Below are 16,806 nucleotides of genomic sequence, written 5' to 3' on the forward strand. Positions count from 1 at the left end.
TTTCCAACATGTTTTCGCTCAGTTGCCGATGTGCTTGAGTTTTATATCACACCAGTGTACACGAATCCCCCCTGTGGTATGCGAAATGCTCCAATCAGGATCATTTGTCATTCGTAAATCTTATTGGAAAACGTTACTGAAGCAGGAATACAACTAGGATGAAAGGTTGCGGGCTCAGTCAGGTCACTAAGCTGCAAAAGTGTCACTTGAAGAGCGCCCCCGAATAAACCCTGCTGTCTTCTCGCAACGAACTACGCCAGTGCATCGGCGAAGGTGCTGGAGTCATTTTCTGACAATACTTCAGAACAGAGCCTTTCGACCGACATCGGTCCTATTTACGTCCGATACTGCGAAACGTACGACTTCTCGAGCTTATAGGTATTCGCCTTTTTCGCCAAATCGACGCCGCACAGCGGTGAAACTCGGGACTAGCCAAACCAGGTAGACTCGGCCGACCCCGCGTACACTTGCGGAGAAGTTGCTGCTTTTCGCATGAATCGCTGAGCTGCACCCGTATTTTGCTGTTGAAATCATAGATGAAGTAAACATTACAGACATCGACCAGCGAACTAAACCAAACTAGTTTTGTTCTGTGTCACAATGTGACTCTGCGCGCCGAGGGGATAGCCAGTTTGTCTTTCCACGTTTTCTTCTTTCCACACATAGAATGCCGCCTACTTCGACGCATCCTCGGAAGAAATGGATTGAGCGACTCGAAATCAGCAAACCTGTTACATCAGCAATGCTTGTGTGTGTCTGGCAGAGCTCTGGGAGCGGTACTGCCTACATATCTGATGAACGTTCTTTCTTTCTTTTTTTTCTTCTGAAGCACACTTCTGTGCAACTCACGTCAGGAAGGGAAGCAAAAACTTGTCTACACAAAACAGAACAAGTTTATTTCAAACTTGAATAGCCATTATGTGGAAGAAAGCGCAAGAGATAGCATGAAAACGTATACCAAGCATAGCTCGGCGCGATCATGATCGCGGCAGCCTTGCCAGTGCTTCGTGATCGCACTCATGATCGCGATCATCAGGCTTTGATAAGGCATTGCGATCATGATTGCGCCGAGCTATGATACCAAGTCAGTTTTGTAACTCTGCATTTGAATCTGCTCGTCAAACCACCTGGGAAAGAATGCAGGAAGAATGCGACGTTTCGTTAAGGTTTCCCAAAAACATGCGCACCAGTGACACACGGAAGTCGCAACATTACCGTGTAACTTGTAAACTACATTCGTACACGCACTACACACTTAGAAGATGTTAGCTGTAAAAGAACTACAGCACAGATGTCGTGTACTTGCATGTCTCTCACATTCCTGCAGCGCACAGCACTCGCCGCTTGCTATTTCGGCCTCGCAACCGGTAAACGTGAAATTCACCTTCACGAAATGTGGTTGATCAAACACGCCGGAACTTCGCAAATAATACGCGGCAACTATAGCCTTCTCTTTGGACAACCCGGTTACGTCTGCCAGAAGTATATGAACAGCGTTTAATACTCGTTCGCCTTCAACGCATCGAGAATTGACATTGCAGTTCAGAAATCTCAAAATCGAAACTAAGCGACAACTTGGATACGTCCGCCATGTTGGAGTTTAGATGCGCCACCTACAGGTCATGAAAAACCCGAATACCGAATCCATACCGATAATGGGTCCATCGTGCTATGATGCTTGGGTACATCCACGCGTGATCAGGCCATGAGCTTACCAGTTCAGCAGCTTCGAGGTCCTTGAGAAAGTTCACGTTGATGTCGCCGAGGAGTACCAGGCCTTCTATGTGATTCGGATGATACTGCGACGAGGAATAACACAACGTGAATTTTCAGTTTTTACATGTGCAGGAGATTTGTCTTCCAGTAATAACAGTCATTATTTCACTACTTACTAATCACTAGCGGTGCCAATAACTGCACCCTATGTTGTAAATCAGGGCATTACCTTCAGAAGCTCCGTGAGGAACATCAAGGCTTCCGTGGGTCTCTGCTGCTCTGACAGCAGCAAAGCCAAGTTGAAGAGAGCGCTACGCAAGTCTGGTTGAACCTGTTGATGAACGTTTCAAAGATACTCAGGAATTATTTCGAGGGAGGGATTATTCCAGGAGTTGCCCCAAGCAGTACGCCAATATTGGACCCATATGGGCTGCCAGGATTACCAATATTGGTACAATATGGGCTGCAATATGGGACCACTATGGGGAGTGCAACCAGGCTTCATATTGCGCCAATATTTCCGTGATAACGCAAACGGGGAGTCCGTGTAATAAAAAGCATTATCCGGTAGAATATCCACCATTGATATTACTTTTCTCTTCTTTTTGCTTCTTCATTTCTGCAGGTCTTATTGATCCACGTTGCATAGCGTTACAAAAACAACACTGCATCGCCCTAAAAACGAAGAACAGGTGCTACGCCTGTCTTGCTGAAGGACCGAGGCAGTCGTATTTCCAACTGTTGGATAGGACAGGCGAAAGCTTGCCCACATCACATTTGAAAAATAGTACTGCCCTCGCCCTACAAACGAAGAGCAGGATCAACTAGTGCTAGGCAGGCAGTCGTATTGCCAACTGTAGGATGGGACAAGCGAAAGCTTGCCCAAATCACATTTCAAAAATAGTACTGCCCTCGCCTTAAAAACGAAGAGCAGGATCAACTAGTGCTAGGCAGGCAGGTCCCACGGGATGCAAAACACCCCTTCATTGGGATCGCAATAGTGTTTGAAACAAAAATTTCCAACCCGCTCCTGGAGTACAAAGGAGCGAAACACTTTCACGACGGTGACGGAGATACGCCTCAGCAACTCACAGCGCCTGCAGTAACTTGAAAGCACCTAGAGAGCACCTTAGAGAGCACCTTACAGAAGAGACATCCCTTCCTATCAAACATTGTGTTTTTCACTTCACCTGCCGCAATCCCGTTGTCATTAGAGGAACCAGCGACATTTTAGCCCGAATGAAACGTCCGATCCGAGTGTCGCGCATGCGCATTAGTTGTAGGACGCGTGAATTTCGCTCAAACAACCACGCTCTCAGTCGGTTCGACGGATTGACATTGGCAATGCGAAGCAAAATGGCGGCTGTTTGCAGCAAGTGGAAAGCTGAGTTGTTGAGTTGCAGTGCATGTTACAGCGGGATTGCCACGTATGTTGACTGCTTCGAACAATGTTCTGCAATGAAATCTGCAGCAATTGTTGGATGTAACGACGTATTGAATTGGGCATTTCCCACGCTTCAACGTCCAATCTTGTCGTGCTGCTTGGGCATTTGCTACAAGTATACCAACACGGGTACGTACCATTTTCTGCATTTTTAGTCAATATGGGGTGTACACGGGCAATATGGGGCCATATTGCCAGGATTTCCCATATTGGTTCAAAGTTGGCAATATGGGGCCTATATTGCCAAGTTTGAGCCAATATGGGGGAAATCCTAGCAAAACCGGTCCCATATTGGACCCGTATCGCCAATGCCCAGCCAATCTGGGTCCAATATTTTGTGCTGATTGGGTATTTACCACATCTATTCATGATATCTATTGATGCAACATCAACGAATCATCGAAATGGGATCGGCTTAACGTCCTCTTTCGTTTTAGATTTCTGAATGACTTGATTGTAAGCGTGTCAAAGTTCATCTCCACACAGACGACAAAAGATAGCGATTGCAAAACCCTAGAAACTTCCTTAGAGCCAATCGAAAGCTGATGTCATTTGTGGAGGATACCGCTGAATACTCAAAGGACTTGAGTGTACCCACTGGCACAGTCAGAAAAATATTTCGGGAGGGGTTCTATGGGGACTTTACATGAGGAAGGAGGAGTTTCACCTCGTTTTCTGTCTCCCAAATGCACAACCAAAGGTGCGATATCCAGGGTGTTTAAACTCCCCCCCCCCCCCGCCCCCCGGCTACGCCACTGAGTGTATGTCAAGAGAAAACAGGAATAATGCATGATCGGAACGTCTTGCAGAAAGTATTTGAAGATTGCAAAGCACCTGGTCGTAACGCCCACGTCCTAGTGACATATCGATACAGTGCATTCGTAAAGATCTCACCATGATTGCTTTTCGAAACCATCTCTCGGCACCTTTCGCATCCTTCTTCTCAAGAGCCATCATGGCCATGTGGAAGTATGTACGCTCGTGATGCTGGCCCTCATCCTTTCGTCTCGGTGACCTACGAGAAGAATGCTTTATGAACTATCTGTACAGAACGCTGTTCCCCAGAACACGGGTCATTAACAATGAAAGTATCACCTGTCGTAGTCTGTTCTTGTACCCTGCGAGGCGTTTGTTTCATGCGAAAGGAGCACGGAATTACTCTGTGTTCGCTGTAAGCAGAAAGCGGGAAGTATGGTCATCCTTAATTGTCTGTCAGTACCCTGATCTATTACGTTTATCATAGTCGTAACTCTGTTAAGCTAGAGGGCGAATAAATGAAATGTCAGGTTCGACAGTCTTAAGGACCATCTAGCTGCTCGAGTTCACTCAAGCAACGTTAGGATCAAACTGAAAGAATGAAGCTCAATACGACAGGAGTAATTGGGGTACGCAGCAGGAGCAGCAGCAACAACAACTGTATTTGGATATGGTTGGGGTGTTCCAGGACCAAAATCGCAGCATCCACGTCCATTCGTTTATTTTGTGTAGCACACGAGGGCCTCAGGTGTGCAGTGGCAGCGACGAGAACTGTAGGTCTTGCAACTACGTTACATACTCTGCTGTCTAAACGTTGCTGGACAGCAGGAGTATGTGGGACACTGTGGGACACAGTATTACTGATGCCATTGTGTACCTGAAATCAAGATCGGTCCCAAACAAAAGCGGATGTCTATCACTTCTGCATAACAATCGGTCTCAAGCCCGTTGCTGACGCAGAATATTCTGGACGTTTTTTGCTCAGGGTAATGATGGTGATGGCGATAGTAGAGAAAAACTCACTTAGGCTAGTTCAGAGCGATTGTGTAAGAGCACATGGCTATAGTATAACCATAAAATGAGGTGTCCTTCTCCACGACCTTAAGAAAATATGTGAGTGAACGTTCTGGTGTCTGTCGATGAAGAGTAGGCCAGTCACCCAACACTTTCACTCGTCGTAATGTCTGCCACCGATTCTCTTCCAGGGTCTCGCGTTCTGTCAGAATGTGTTGTAAATCTTCTGTCACGTCTCAGGTTGAGTACGTTGGTGAGTTTGCAATACCAATCTTACAAAGAAAGGTATTTTCGAATGGAACACCCACTTGGACTCTGTGAAGCTTTCAATGGTCCGGGCATGAGTGATGGTTAACCTTGTGGGGGCACAACGAGCTTATCAAGAGATAAGGAAGGGATAAGTGCATAAGCGCCGATAAGGGCAGTGCGCGACAGGTAGAAGAACAGAGGATGTTACGACAAGCGGCGGTTAGCTCTCCTGATGGGCCTTCTTGGACTGCACATGATGTGAGTGCTTTTTGTCTGTTTTGTAAGCAATAAAGAGTTGTACTGCTATATCTTGGTTGCTGTCTGTGTTCTAGGAGGGGGGGGGGGGCTGCGGACGGGCCGGCAGGGAACCCCGGTGGGGTTAGGGGAGTCATTACTACAACCTGTATGAAATATTAGGGTGTATTTTGTAAAGCAGCGATGTCGGTACCACCTCGCTCGTCCATATCTTTGTTAGGCGGTGCATGACCGTGTAGCCGTAATATTTTAAAAATGTAGCCGTGAAATATTTTTCGTCGGTGTGCGCTGGTGAGCTTGGAGTGTTCCGCGGTCTTCACGGTCAGCTGCATCATTCCCACCAATGCTGATTTGTGCTGGAACCCACTGGAGACCACGCTGTGCCCTTTTGCAACAGCCATATTGTACGCCATGATGACCCTGTACAGTAACTGCATGACTCCTTGTGTTTTGAACTGTGATAAGTGAACTAAGACCATATTTTGAATCACTGAAAATTATCCAGGCGTCGGGTATTGCTGATTCGGCAATATACCCAATGGCGTTGAATACTCCGTAGAGCTAAGCCACCATGGACGATGTCCTGTGCGGTTGCCGGATAGCATGTTGCGTACTGGAACCTTGCATGACAACCTTGCAACCTTGCATGCGCCAGACTTGTACAAAATACTGCGCAAAAGTATTTAAAATAAGATACTAAATACTCTACGGAAAAAGTATTTAAAATAGAGTACAAAATACTCAAAACTGAAAGTAATTTGAGTAGAGTACTAAATACTCTAAGAAGTATTTAAGATACTCTTTAAAGTACTTTAGTATTAGCAGTAAGTGAAACGCGTATTCTGAACGTGGCCTTACAAATGAAAGGAAAAAAATTTCATCAGCCATGCATATCTTTCATTTGCAACGTCTTGGTGTCAAGTAATGTCTGATGAACTTTGGTGAACCCAAGTAAACTTTGTTGATATGTTCTGACACAAAACTTCGTAATCCCTCGTGTATGTCGGTTCGGGTCTTTCAACGTCTGGCACGTGTTTATTACTTTGATGACCAAGGAAATAAATGCCGGGATTATCTTGTACCTAATCCCCTGGTGATTCACCTGGCAATATGAATAGGAACGGTTTTCTGACGAAGCTGGCTATTGAGAAGCAAGGCCAGGCTTGGGACCAGCCTATTGTACAAGAGGATAAATGACAGATTCGCGACAGATTCGCGAATTCCCGAAAAAAAAAAGAAAACGAAGAAAAAGGGGGTTGAATCCCAGTGAGCTGAAAATCTCGGCAGGGCGGGAAGCGTGCTGGATATGGCTTGACGAGGAAGGAAAGTATTTTGAGTACTGAGTAGCAAATACCGAAAAAAGTATTTGAAATAAATTAAAAATACTTGTCGCAAAAAAGTATTGAGTAGAGTACCAAAATACAGGAAAAAGTATTTAAAATACTGTATTTTGAGTACGTACTCAAGATACGTACAAGTCTGGCATGCGCTGTGCCATTTCCCTGTGCCATTCGTCTTGCATCAGTGAAGATATTTTTTCATGTCCGTGTGTCTGTCAGTGGACTCTTATTTGATCAACGTCTTATTTGGTTTGTCTTATGTTTTATGTTGTGTGGTGAAAAAATTGACTACATAAAGGGCTACGTACTTCGTCATAGGGATCCAACTCGACGGCCCGGTTAAAAAAAGTAATGGCGTCTTCACTACGGCCTTGGTTCATCAAGACGACACCTAGCTGTAATGTAAAAATGCAATTTAATTTAAACATATATAAATAATATTGAATATTATCGCCAACATACCAGAAGGTTCAAAGCGATAAATGAACTCCCTGTTACTCCCTAATGGACATCATTTCGATAATGAACTTTGCTTAGACAGTCATGCAAACATTTATCTAGCTCCTATTGACTAGAAAGACGTCAACCCTGTGCGACGAAAAAAAATTAAAAAATGAATAAGAGATTTAGGATCGTATCATAAAGCCTGATGCTGTGGTGGTGGCACATTTTGTATCGGACTCGGCGGTTCAGTGCTAACTGTGCACTTATTCATTAGAAGGTAGTGGGTACGCTACCGTTCTAGGACACTGGCAATTTCGTGACACGGACAGTTTGGTGCTAACGTATGTTCGTTCGACACCATCTGGGTTCAAGAAGGCCTGTCCGCTACTCGACGCGACGTGGCGTCCTGAAAAGTACTCGCCCCGGCCCACTTCCATGTATGTATACGAACGCGATCTCGTCATCGTGGCAGTGTTGTACATAGCGCCGCTGTACTAGTACCGCGGCTACTGTATTCGCTACCTTTTTCAGTAGCCGGAGTAGCGATTTCGCTAGATCTTAAATTGGTAACGGGAAAAGTATTTCCGCTGCAAATGTGGGTAGCGGCGGACTCTTTCTCCGCTACCGTTACCGCTACTTTTCGTAATATGGGAGACGTGGAACACGGAGCAAAAAGCGAAAACGGCGAAGCAATCGTTTTCTTGTTATTCCTTTTAGTTACTTGTTAATCAGGCAGATGTGTTAATGAGGAAGATATGACTATCTTCCTCATTTTCACTAACTCTCATAATCTAATCGCGGTCGAATATTTAGGAATATAATGTGTGTTTATTCTCTGCATTTTCTAACGTTTTATACAACCTTTGCGAAATACGAACAGGTATGTGTAACAACCACATAATGTGGGCTACAATGTTAGTTTCCATCATACAATCAGTTGCAAGACTAGTGTACGAGTGTTGATATTCCATTTCAAACTGTGTTTTGCAACGTTATTGTTCGTCGTGTCGTCTTGAACAAGAATAGGAAAATATATCGGAGACGCAACGAGATATTGCAATTGCCATCGTACTCCAAACGTACCGCAGATTTTGCTTGAAGATGTTTCTGCCACAGGTGAAGCATTTCTGAGAAGATAGAATTACCAGTGATGGCCAGTAGTTAACTACATGTAGTTAAACTACTAGCTAAACTACCTGATTGTAGTTAAAAAGTAGTTATCAACTACTTGCAGAAATGTAGTGGCAACTACTAGTTAAACTATTATTTCGAGTAGTGAACTACAGTAGTTAGGTTACTGCAGGCGCCAACTACTTCCGATTTTGCCGCAAGCTTTACGGCACGATTGTGCTTCCGACTTTTACCTTGAGCTACTTGTTTGATCAGAACGGAGGTGCAGAGTAATTCTGCCGTGCATGTGTACTAAATCTTCACTTTTAATGCTTGTCTAGTGAAGTCTCATTTGCTGTGAAATAATTCTTCAATTTAGTTTATATATTTGTGCGTGGTGCATTGATCTGTGACGAAGGATCCTGAGTGTAAATCTCGTACATGGTCCATCGTACGTTGTACGTACCTTTATAGCGGAAGCTTTCACTCCATAGAAAATATTTCAGCAGCAAGCTCTTTTGTCAGCGCATAATATACAAGAGACAGGCAGTGGAGTTTACGACAGTGTGTGAATTAAGCGACGTAGGCACAAGAGTATATTTTAAATATCATTATCACTGCTTGTGATTCATATTTAGGTGTCCAAGAACATTACTAGGGATTGGTGTTGATGGACAACGTTAAGTAGTTATAGATGTAGTTAAAATACATTGCAGTAGTAAAAGAAGTAGTTTTAACTACTCCACTGAAAAGTAGTTGAACTACTCCATCGCGAAGTAGTTAGTAGTTATAGTTAAACTACTGTAGAAGTAGTTAGTAGCCATCACTGAGAATTACCCTAGCTTACACAATGTAATGAAAAAAATTAGCCGGAGCTCTTTGGCTGCACGTATAGCGTATGTTTGTAAGTGCTCAAACGTCGGCATGCCAGTACTGGACAGCTGTTCGGCCTTATTGGGCCATTGTCAGAAGTACGCGAGCAGGCAACGTTTGAGCGGATGGCGTCAGAAGGTCACGTAGTACGTGATTCCTCCCATCAGGGTGTGCGACTTACCACTGAAAAAGTTAGTCGCACAACCTGAGCAGGGGTAGGCAACAACATAACTCCTAATTCCCGTGAGACCTAAGCTTTGGTGCAGTAGGCCAACATCACTCAGAAAGCTGTCTATTCTCTTGGAGGCGTTGTTCCTGGCGAAAGCATGAGCAAACATTATGCCTTTCATTTGATATTTTTACCACACGGTAGCTAGTTATTGATGACTCGATGAGAGTTCGCTTATGATGGCAGTTGCACCACTTGACCACAACGAAAATTGCTCAATCCGTCGGGAGTAAGCAGACAGAACAGTCTGGAAGTTGGGATACGCTGATATCTTGAACAAAACACTATCATTGCAAGCTAAATGTCAAATAATATATTTTAGCTGTAAGTAACGACAGATTTCATGCTGCATAAATAGTGCACCGTCTTTGAACACATTCGGCAACGAGATGCCAACGACGTGTTGCCTAGGGATGGGTATGGTAGCGGAAAAGTAGCGGCATAGTATTTACGTTACTTTTAATTGCTTGTGATAGCTGTATCGCGTTACTTTTTCAAATTTGTAACGACGCTAGTATTGCGCTACTTTTTTGTGGAGTGGTGGGGAGCAGTATTGCGTTACTCTGTTTTTATAGCGGGTACAACACAACACTCCATCGTGGACACAACGCACGAGACGAAAGAGGAGAAGAGACGTTGTAGGGGTTCGTAACCCGCGGCGTTTTGCTCGGGCTATCAACAGAACCGTGTCTACTACAAACGTGAAATTTTTAAAGGCTGTCACGACTCATTTTCAGATTTCAAAGACTTCAGGCTGTCATGAAGTGCCTCTTTCTGCACAAGAAAACTTCCTGGCAAATATATGAGCACATGGTGACGAGTGCCTATTGTACTCAACGGTGAAGAAGTGGTGAGCCAACTTGTGAAGATGATTTTAACACCGAAGACGCCTGAAGATCAGGGAGACCTCCAGCGTCGTCAACACCCGAAATTGTTGAATGTGTATATGACCTCATTTTGGCAGATCAGCGAATCTGGGCTGAAACAATTGCGGAGACCTTAGGCATATCCAGATAACGCATTAGATTTGTAATTCATGGAGAGTTAGGTATGAGCAAGATCTCAGCCAAGTGGGTGCCAAAATGTTTGAATACCGATGGGGAACAATGCCGAATTGATGCCTGCTGCCTCCAAGTAGATTCTGCAGTATTTTGAGCGTTCTAGTGACACTTTTGTTGAGCGACTTGTTGATAGAACACGATTGCCTCGCTAGTGACTGTGACAACAGTCCATGGAATGGCTGCGCATTGGGTTATCCGAGGCCGAAGAAATTCAAGACAACGATCAGCGAGAAAGATCATAGCCACGGGTTTCTGGGAGAAGCAAAGCGTTTTGATAATTGACTATCTTCAGAAAGGTGAAACAGTTAATGCTGCATACTACTGTAGTTTGACCACGACAGGAAAGCCTGAGCTTGGGTACAACAACGACAGGACGTAACGTAACACAACACAAGCTTTAACGAGCAAAAACGATTTACTCACACCCAGACGTTGCAACATAAATGAGCCTCCCACAGACACACAGAAAATAGGTTACGAGCACCTACGAATAACTAGAAGGTGAAAAAAGGAAACACCGACGTGGAACGGGGTTACTGCGACCCCACCAGAGTCTTCAATGTTGGATGGATTATCACTGGAGGCTGGCTAACACAAAGACCAGAGGACTGTATGGCCATTCCCTCCCTGAGTAAGCGTTTCCTTGTAACTGGTTCACGTGAAAAGACGGTTGTTCCTCCACACAGGGATTCACAATGGACCATTTCGGAGTAAGCGTATGCGCATGCGCAGCTACCTGCAGGCGGTCGCTGTGTAGTTCGGGGAAATCATGAAGGTTTCAAGGTCAAGGTTCAGCTTCAAGGTTACGTGGACGTGTGAGGCTAAGACTTGACTAGGCTTTGTACTAGTAATGACTGAAATGCACATTCGCAATTTCCGCATTCTACTTGCAGTCTTCTCTTACTACTTTGCCACACGACGTTGCCGTGATTGCTGGGGAGGTGTGGGGAGGGGTGGACACGACGTTCAACACTCGGCTGCTAGAGGCGACGCGGGAAGCCTATTAAAGGACAAAAAATCATAAAGCCGAACTGTCAGAAGGCCGAAAGGCAAAATGCCGAAAGATCATAAGGCCGAAAGTTAAAAGGCCGAAAATCGGAAGGCTGGAAATGGAAAAGCCAAAGAGACAGACGACCTGAATAAGACTGTACTTGTCATAACATTATAAAAAGATTCCTGGCTCTTGTATTAGAAATCGAATAATTGGAATGCGTAGTATTTGGTGCTCGGAAATAGTCTGGCTAGCGAAGAAAAAATCTTCAACACGTTTACTACAAAAAGAAAGTGCCTGGTGGGCGAATACCAGTGAATGACTTGTATCACCCACTGAATGAATTGTAGAGGAGATGCTGTTTCTCTACATTTGGTGACCCGAACGTGATTTGAACAAGCAACAGTCTGAATCGCTTGCTCTTATAATAAACTTATACTACAATAAACTTAAACCCAGTTAAACCATCGTTAATTTGCCCCTACATAGGATCTCTATAACAAGATCTGTGGGATTTTTTTTTTTTTTTTTTTTTTGCTGTGCCTTCAGCTTTCTGTACCGTTCTATTTCAAGAACTGTATAATGACCACGCTTGTCCCCTAACACAGCAGCACGTACGCGTATGTATCCGATTTCTTCCAGAATGGTCATCAGTTGTCCCAGGTCATTCACTCGGCTACTCACCCTACTTATCGAAAGGCCGAACAATTAGGCGCGGTGTTGAGCAGAGCTGATGATAGGGAACTGGTTTTAGGAATCACCTAGGTAGAACCCGTTGTTCAAAATGGGATGAGAATGGGAAATGTCATCGCATAGCTCGTAATTTTTCATTTTCACTTATTGCCATTGTGTACAATAAACACATACAATAACACAGTGGTTCATATGTCTACTTTTCCTTTTTGTTTTCCCCTAAGTGATCGAAAGTACCTTATTAACGCAAAGTTCGGTGAAATAATTTATTTATTGTATTAATTCACAATAAGTCTATCCTACTTAATTTATAGAGCTAATTTGTTATCGCATTTGGAATAACACTGGGGGGGAAGATGGGGAAGATACAGTGTCCAACGTAATGACCTCAGAGCCGCCTTGGAAAGACTGGACCGCCGTCCTCTAAAGGAAGCTCCTCGGAGAATGGCCGAGGGACCTTATACAACGTGCGACAGCTGCTTTAATGACATTTCTTGTGGACATTGCATTGCGCCTCTAACTTTTTAGAGTTACTGTTTTTTATCTTCAAGTGTCTTAGACTAGCCAGCTCTTGTGTTTTGTAGGAGCCACCATCTCCATATTCCAACTCCAACACTTTTCGTACCTTGAGTTCCTTAGTTTTCGGCCTCTCGATAATTCGATTTTCTGACTTCAGATACTTCGGTTTTCTGAATTTTCGGCATTCTAATTGTTCGGTGTTTTGATTTTCGGCCTTCTGATAATTCTGCCTTATGAGTTTCGGCCTTGTGATTACCATCCGGCGACGCGAACATGGAAATGGTCCATTCCGACAGAGTTTCAGATGCGCAGCCAAATTTAAATCCCAAAAGACCCAAATCGGGGCTTTTATTTTTTATTTTTTGTGCCGTCCTAGACTTTCGTCCAAGCACTGAGACATCTGCCGAATATAAACGAATCCACATTTTAAAAGAAGTGAGTACACTATACATTTTTAGTACAAGGGACCAACGTGAGTGTTTTGTGATTCTTACCACATGTAGCTCTATCTCGAAAATAGTGTGAGGCGGTCAAGACAAACCCCTTGCTGAACACAAGTCTGGTGTCATGTTTGTCGACATAGCTTTCAGGTGATGCGAAACTTAATTGTACTGCGGCATTTTTTCTTTCTTTTTTTTATCCGGACGACTTTATGGACAATACAGAAATGGGGTATGCAAGGGAGTGATAAGCAACCTTTTGAGGAAACCGCCAAGCTTTCGAATTGTGTGACAAGGCGTCGTCATGGATCTTGTCCACCAGCTTGCGAGCGTGTCTCCTATTTTAACTGTAGCTTGCGCTAACGGTTAAAGGAGGAGAAAGAAAAACTGCTCTGGAAGCTACGGGAAGGCGTTCTCGTTTTGCAGGAGAACGCAGCGGCTCACAAAGCAGACAAGACAATGCAGGTTGTCAAAGACTTGCGAATGGAATTCATTGAACATCCGCCGTACTCACCGGATCAATTTTTTTCTTTCCAATAATCAAAATAAGTTTGAAAGGGCAGATATTCCCGGAGGACTCAGAGGTGATAGGAGCAGCCGAAGCATATTTCAGAGTAGACGTCGGATTTCCTTATTCCAGGGTTAAAGAAGCTTCAGAAACGATGCCAAGTGCTTTGAACATCCAGGTGAATATGTCGAATTGTACGAGGGGCGTTCAAGTCAAACCGGTACTTTCTGTCTCCTGAGTGTACAAATGGCTCCCGCTACTTCTTTTTCACACGCGACAGGCCTCCGTGTTCACCACGTATAATGGTCCAAAGTTTGTGCAAAACAGAAGACACGTGTTAGACAAGATGGCCGACAAAGAGGTAAGCGCGCACATCGAACAGCGTATTGTCATGAAGTTTCTCATGAATGAAGGCGTAAAGTCATCTGAAATTCACAGACTTCAGGCTCGGTATGGCCACGATACACTTAGCCGCAGCAAAGCGTTTGAGTGGTGCAAACGGTTCCGAGACGGCCGTACATCAGTGCAGGACGATCCCGGCCGGGGCGGCTCAGAGCCCAGTGTCAGAGTTCCTGAGAACATCAAACTTGTGGAGCGCCTGATCCTCAAGGACCGATGCATAACATGTCTCGAACTCGCTCGAAAGACGGACCTTTCTGCGGGAACGTGGACCACTATCATTCACGAACACATCCAGTTTCGGAAAGCCGTCCCTCATCACCAAAGGAGTCCTCCTCCTACAGGACAATGCACGCCCGCATACCGCGTATGTCACGACACGCACCTTACAGGAACTTGGCTGGGAGTTGCTGCCACATCCCCCTTACAGTCCAGACCTCGCCCACAGCGATTTCCATCTCTTCAGGCCACTGAAGGCGTTCCTTGGGTGCCGCCACTTCAGCTGCGACGACGAGGTCAAGAATGCGGTCCGATCATGGCTGCTACGCGCCGGTAAGGATTTCTACGCTGCTGGCATCCAAGCCCTCGTGAAACGCTGGGACAAGTGCATTACTGCAGCTGGAGATTACGTTGACAAATAAAACTAATTTCTCACCTGTAAGTTCATTTTACTTTTGGGAAAAATGAAAAGTCCCGGTTTGACTTGAACGCCGCTCGTAATAGGGTGATTTCAGGCAGAATCAGGCAGGGTGCATGGTCCGGTCGACGACTCAGATTTTTTTTCGTTCCAATATACGTTAAAGCGTAGTGCTTAGGAAGTACATTGGCGGAGGAAATAGCTGAAAATGTCTTATGTTTTTTTTTTAATAATGTTCAAGACTGACCATTTCAAGCACTGCGCTTCCTCGCAATTTCCAGGGCTCGTATCTCCGCAGCCATTAAGCCGATGCAGTTAATTTTTGCCACGCCTATTGGCCATGTGCTGCTGTACTGTTTTCTCTATCTTTGAGGTTCTAGGTTTTGCAGGTGTCCAGATTAAAGATCGCAAAGTTGCCTGACTTCAAAAAAATAAAAATAAAAACAAAAACACTCTTTCGGCGCTGCTGCTGCTGCAAACTGTTTTTCTGCAAATACCACAGGATTAAGATGGGTGACATCGTTCATCTTTAAACGCTCTTTCTATTCATGTAAAAGAGATTGCTGGAAAAGCTCGGTCATACTTCATAACGCGTGTTTAGTGAGGGGTAAGGCAAAAACGCGCAACTTCGGTTGCGTATTTTCCATATTCGCCCACTCGTGACGTGGTTCATATTTCGCACACACATAACAAGCAGTCATACAAGCTCATACAAGTTCATAACAAGCTCACATATTGAAAAAAAAATCACATCAGAAATGTCTGAAGTTCATTTTCGAGCTTCGCACACCTGCCGTGGCCAGTTCGTCACGGGCGCAGCGAGGGCGGACAGCAGAGTTTCGTCCCTTCGTGCATTCATATTACATTTGAGATAGTGAAGTTCTGGTTTATAAGGTTTCTTGCGAAAAAAATTCAAATAACCTACAGAGACAGGGGTTACGCTCATTGGTCGGCATGAACGTTACCAACAACAACATATACATATATTGTGATGATTAAGTGGGGAGGTTTTCCACTCTAGGAGTGGAACGCTACACCATAGCTAGGGGTCTAATATGAGTGGTGACAATGATGGGTGATGACGATGAGAGATGACGGGAATGATCGAAGTGGCGATGACGACGCTGGATGTGATCGTGATGGTGGGAATGTCCGAGGGCGCTGCTGGGGTCATAATGAGTCCTTTAGGCCTGTCGCCTCAAAGAAGTCAACCACGTGACGTAAGGCCGCCTTGGAGTCGGCCGCGGTGTCCCAAGGGCCGAGGATGGTCGACAAGTTGAAGGGGCGGTAGCTAAGGGTGGCAAGCTGTGACTGCAGTGTACGCCTCTCGTTGACATAGGTCCGGCAGCGGAGGAGTATGTGCTCAACGTTGGCAAGTACGCCACACTCGTTGCACATAGGGCTAGCCTCACAGCCTAGCTGGTGTCGATAGGACGGAGTGAAGGCCACATTCAGACGTAGCCTGTGGATGAGTGACTTCAGAGGACGAGGAAGCTTTGCAGGCAGCCGGTATGACAGCGTTGGGTCTACGTTTCCCAAATAGGACATAGTTGGAATGCCGTGTTGCCACTGTAGGGTAGACCAGGAATCGGACAAATGCCTGAGGAGGGATCTTCTGTCTCCTCTTGAGAGTATAATGGGCATAGAAGGTCGTTGTTGGTGTGCAGCGGCAGCGTCGGCCTCGTCGTTCCCAGTTATTCCGCAATGCCCTGGAACCCACTGAAAGGCAACGTAGTGGGAGCGATCTTGTAGGGACTTCAGGGCGCACAGGATGTCTATCACCACTGAGGCAAGGGAACCGTGGATGCCCATGTTTTTATGCACAGGAGAGCTGCTTTGGAGTCTGTGTAAATTACCCAGTGCCGCGGTGAACGTTACCATATGCGCAAAACACAAATTGAAAGCACGTACGGTCCTTAATTGATGACAAACAGAAAAAGGGACAAAGTCTAGCAGTGGAAGGCTGCTTCCCTCCATGCACTCTTCGAAGATATGGTCGTGTACACTTCACAAATGCCATTATCTGTTCATCCTGCTTTCCCCACACATGTGAGGACTGTATTCCAGGAACGTGCTGGAAGTGTTCCCATTCGTTGTACATTGTTGCAATGCCTTGCGTTCCTATTGT

The 16,806-nt window shown here is 45.1% G+C and overlaps 1 protein-coding gene across 2 annotated transcripts in view; it reads right to left on the reverse strand.

Moving 5' to 3' along the window:
- The window catches only part of LOC135378244 (protein O-mannosyl-transferase Tmtc3-like), a 171,210-nt gene that overhangs the window by 2,964 nt on the left and 151,440 nt on the right, over window positions 1–16,806 (reverse strand). For both annotated transcript variants that reach the window (XM_064611212.1, XM_064611211.1), the window contains exons 16-20: window positions 7,083–7,169; window positions 4,256–4,329; window positions 4,055–4,175; window positions 1,946–2,047; window positions 1,716–1,799 (exon numbers count right to left, since the gene is read on the reverse strand). In XM_064611212.1, the coding sequence (XP_064467282.1) occupies window positions 1,716–1,799; window positions 1,946–2,047; window positions 4,055–4,175; window positions 4,256–4,329; window positions 7,083–7,169 (468 nt within the window). The remainder of the gene's footprint in view (window positions 1–1,715; window positions 1,800–1,945; window positions 2,048–4,054; window positions 4,176–4,255; window positions 4,330–7,082; window positions 7,170–16,806) is intronic.

This window comes from Ornithodoros turicata, chromosome 1, assembly GCF_037126465.1.
Source record: "Ornithodoros turicata isolate Travis chromosome 1, ASM3712646v1, whole genome shotgun sequence".
In the NCBI taxonomy this organism is placed as follows: domain Eukaryota; kingdom Metazoa; phylum Arthropoda; class Arachnida; order Ixodida; family Argasidae; genus Ornithodoros; species Ornithodoros turicata.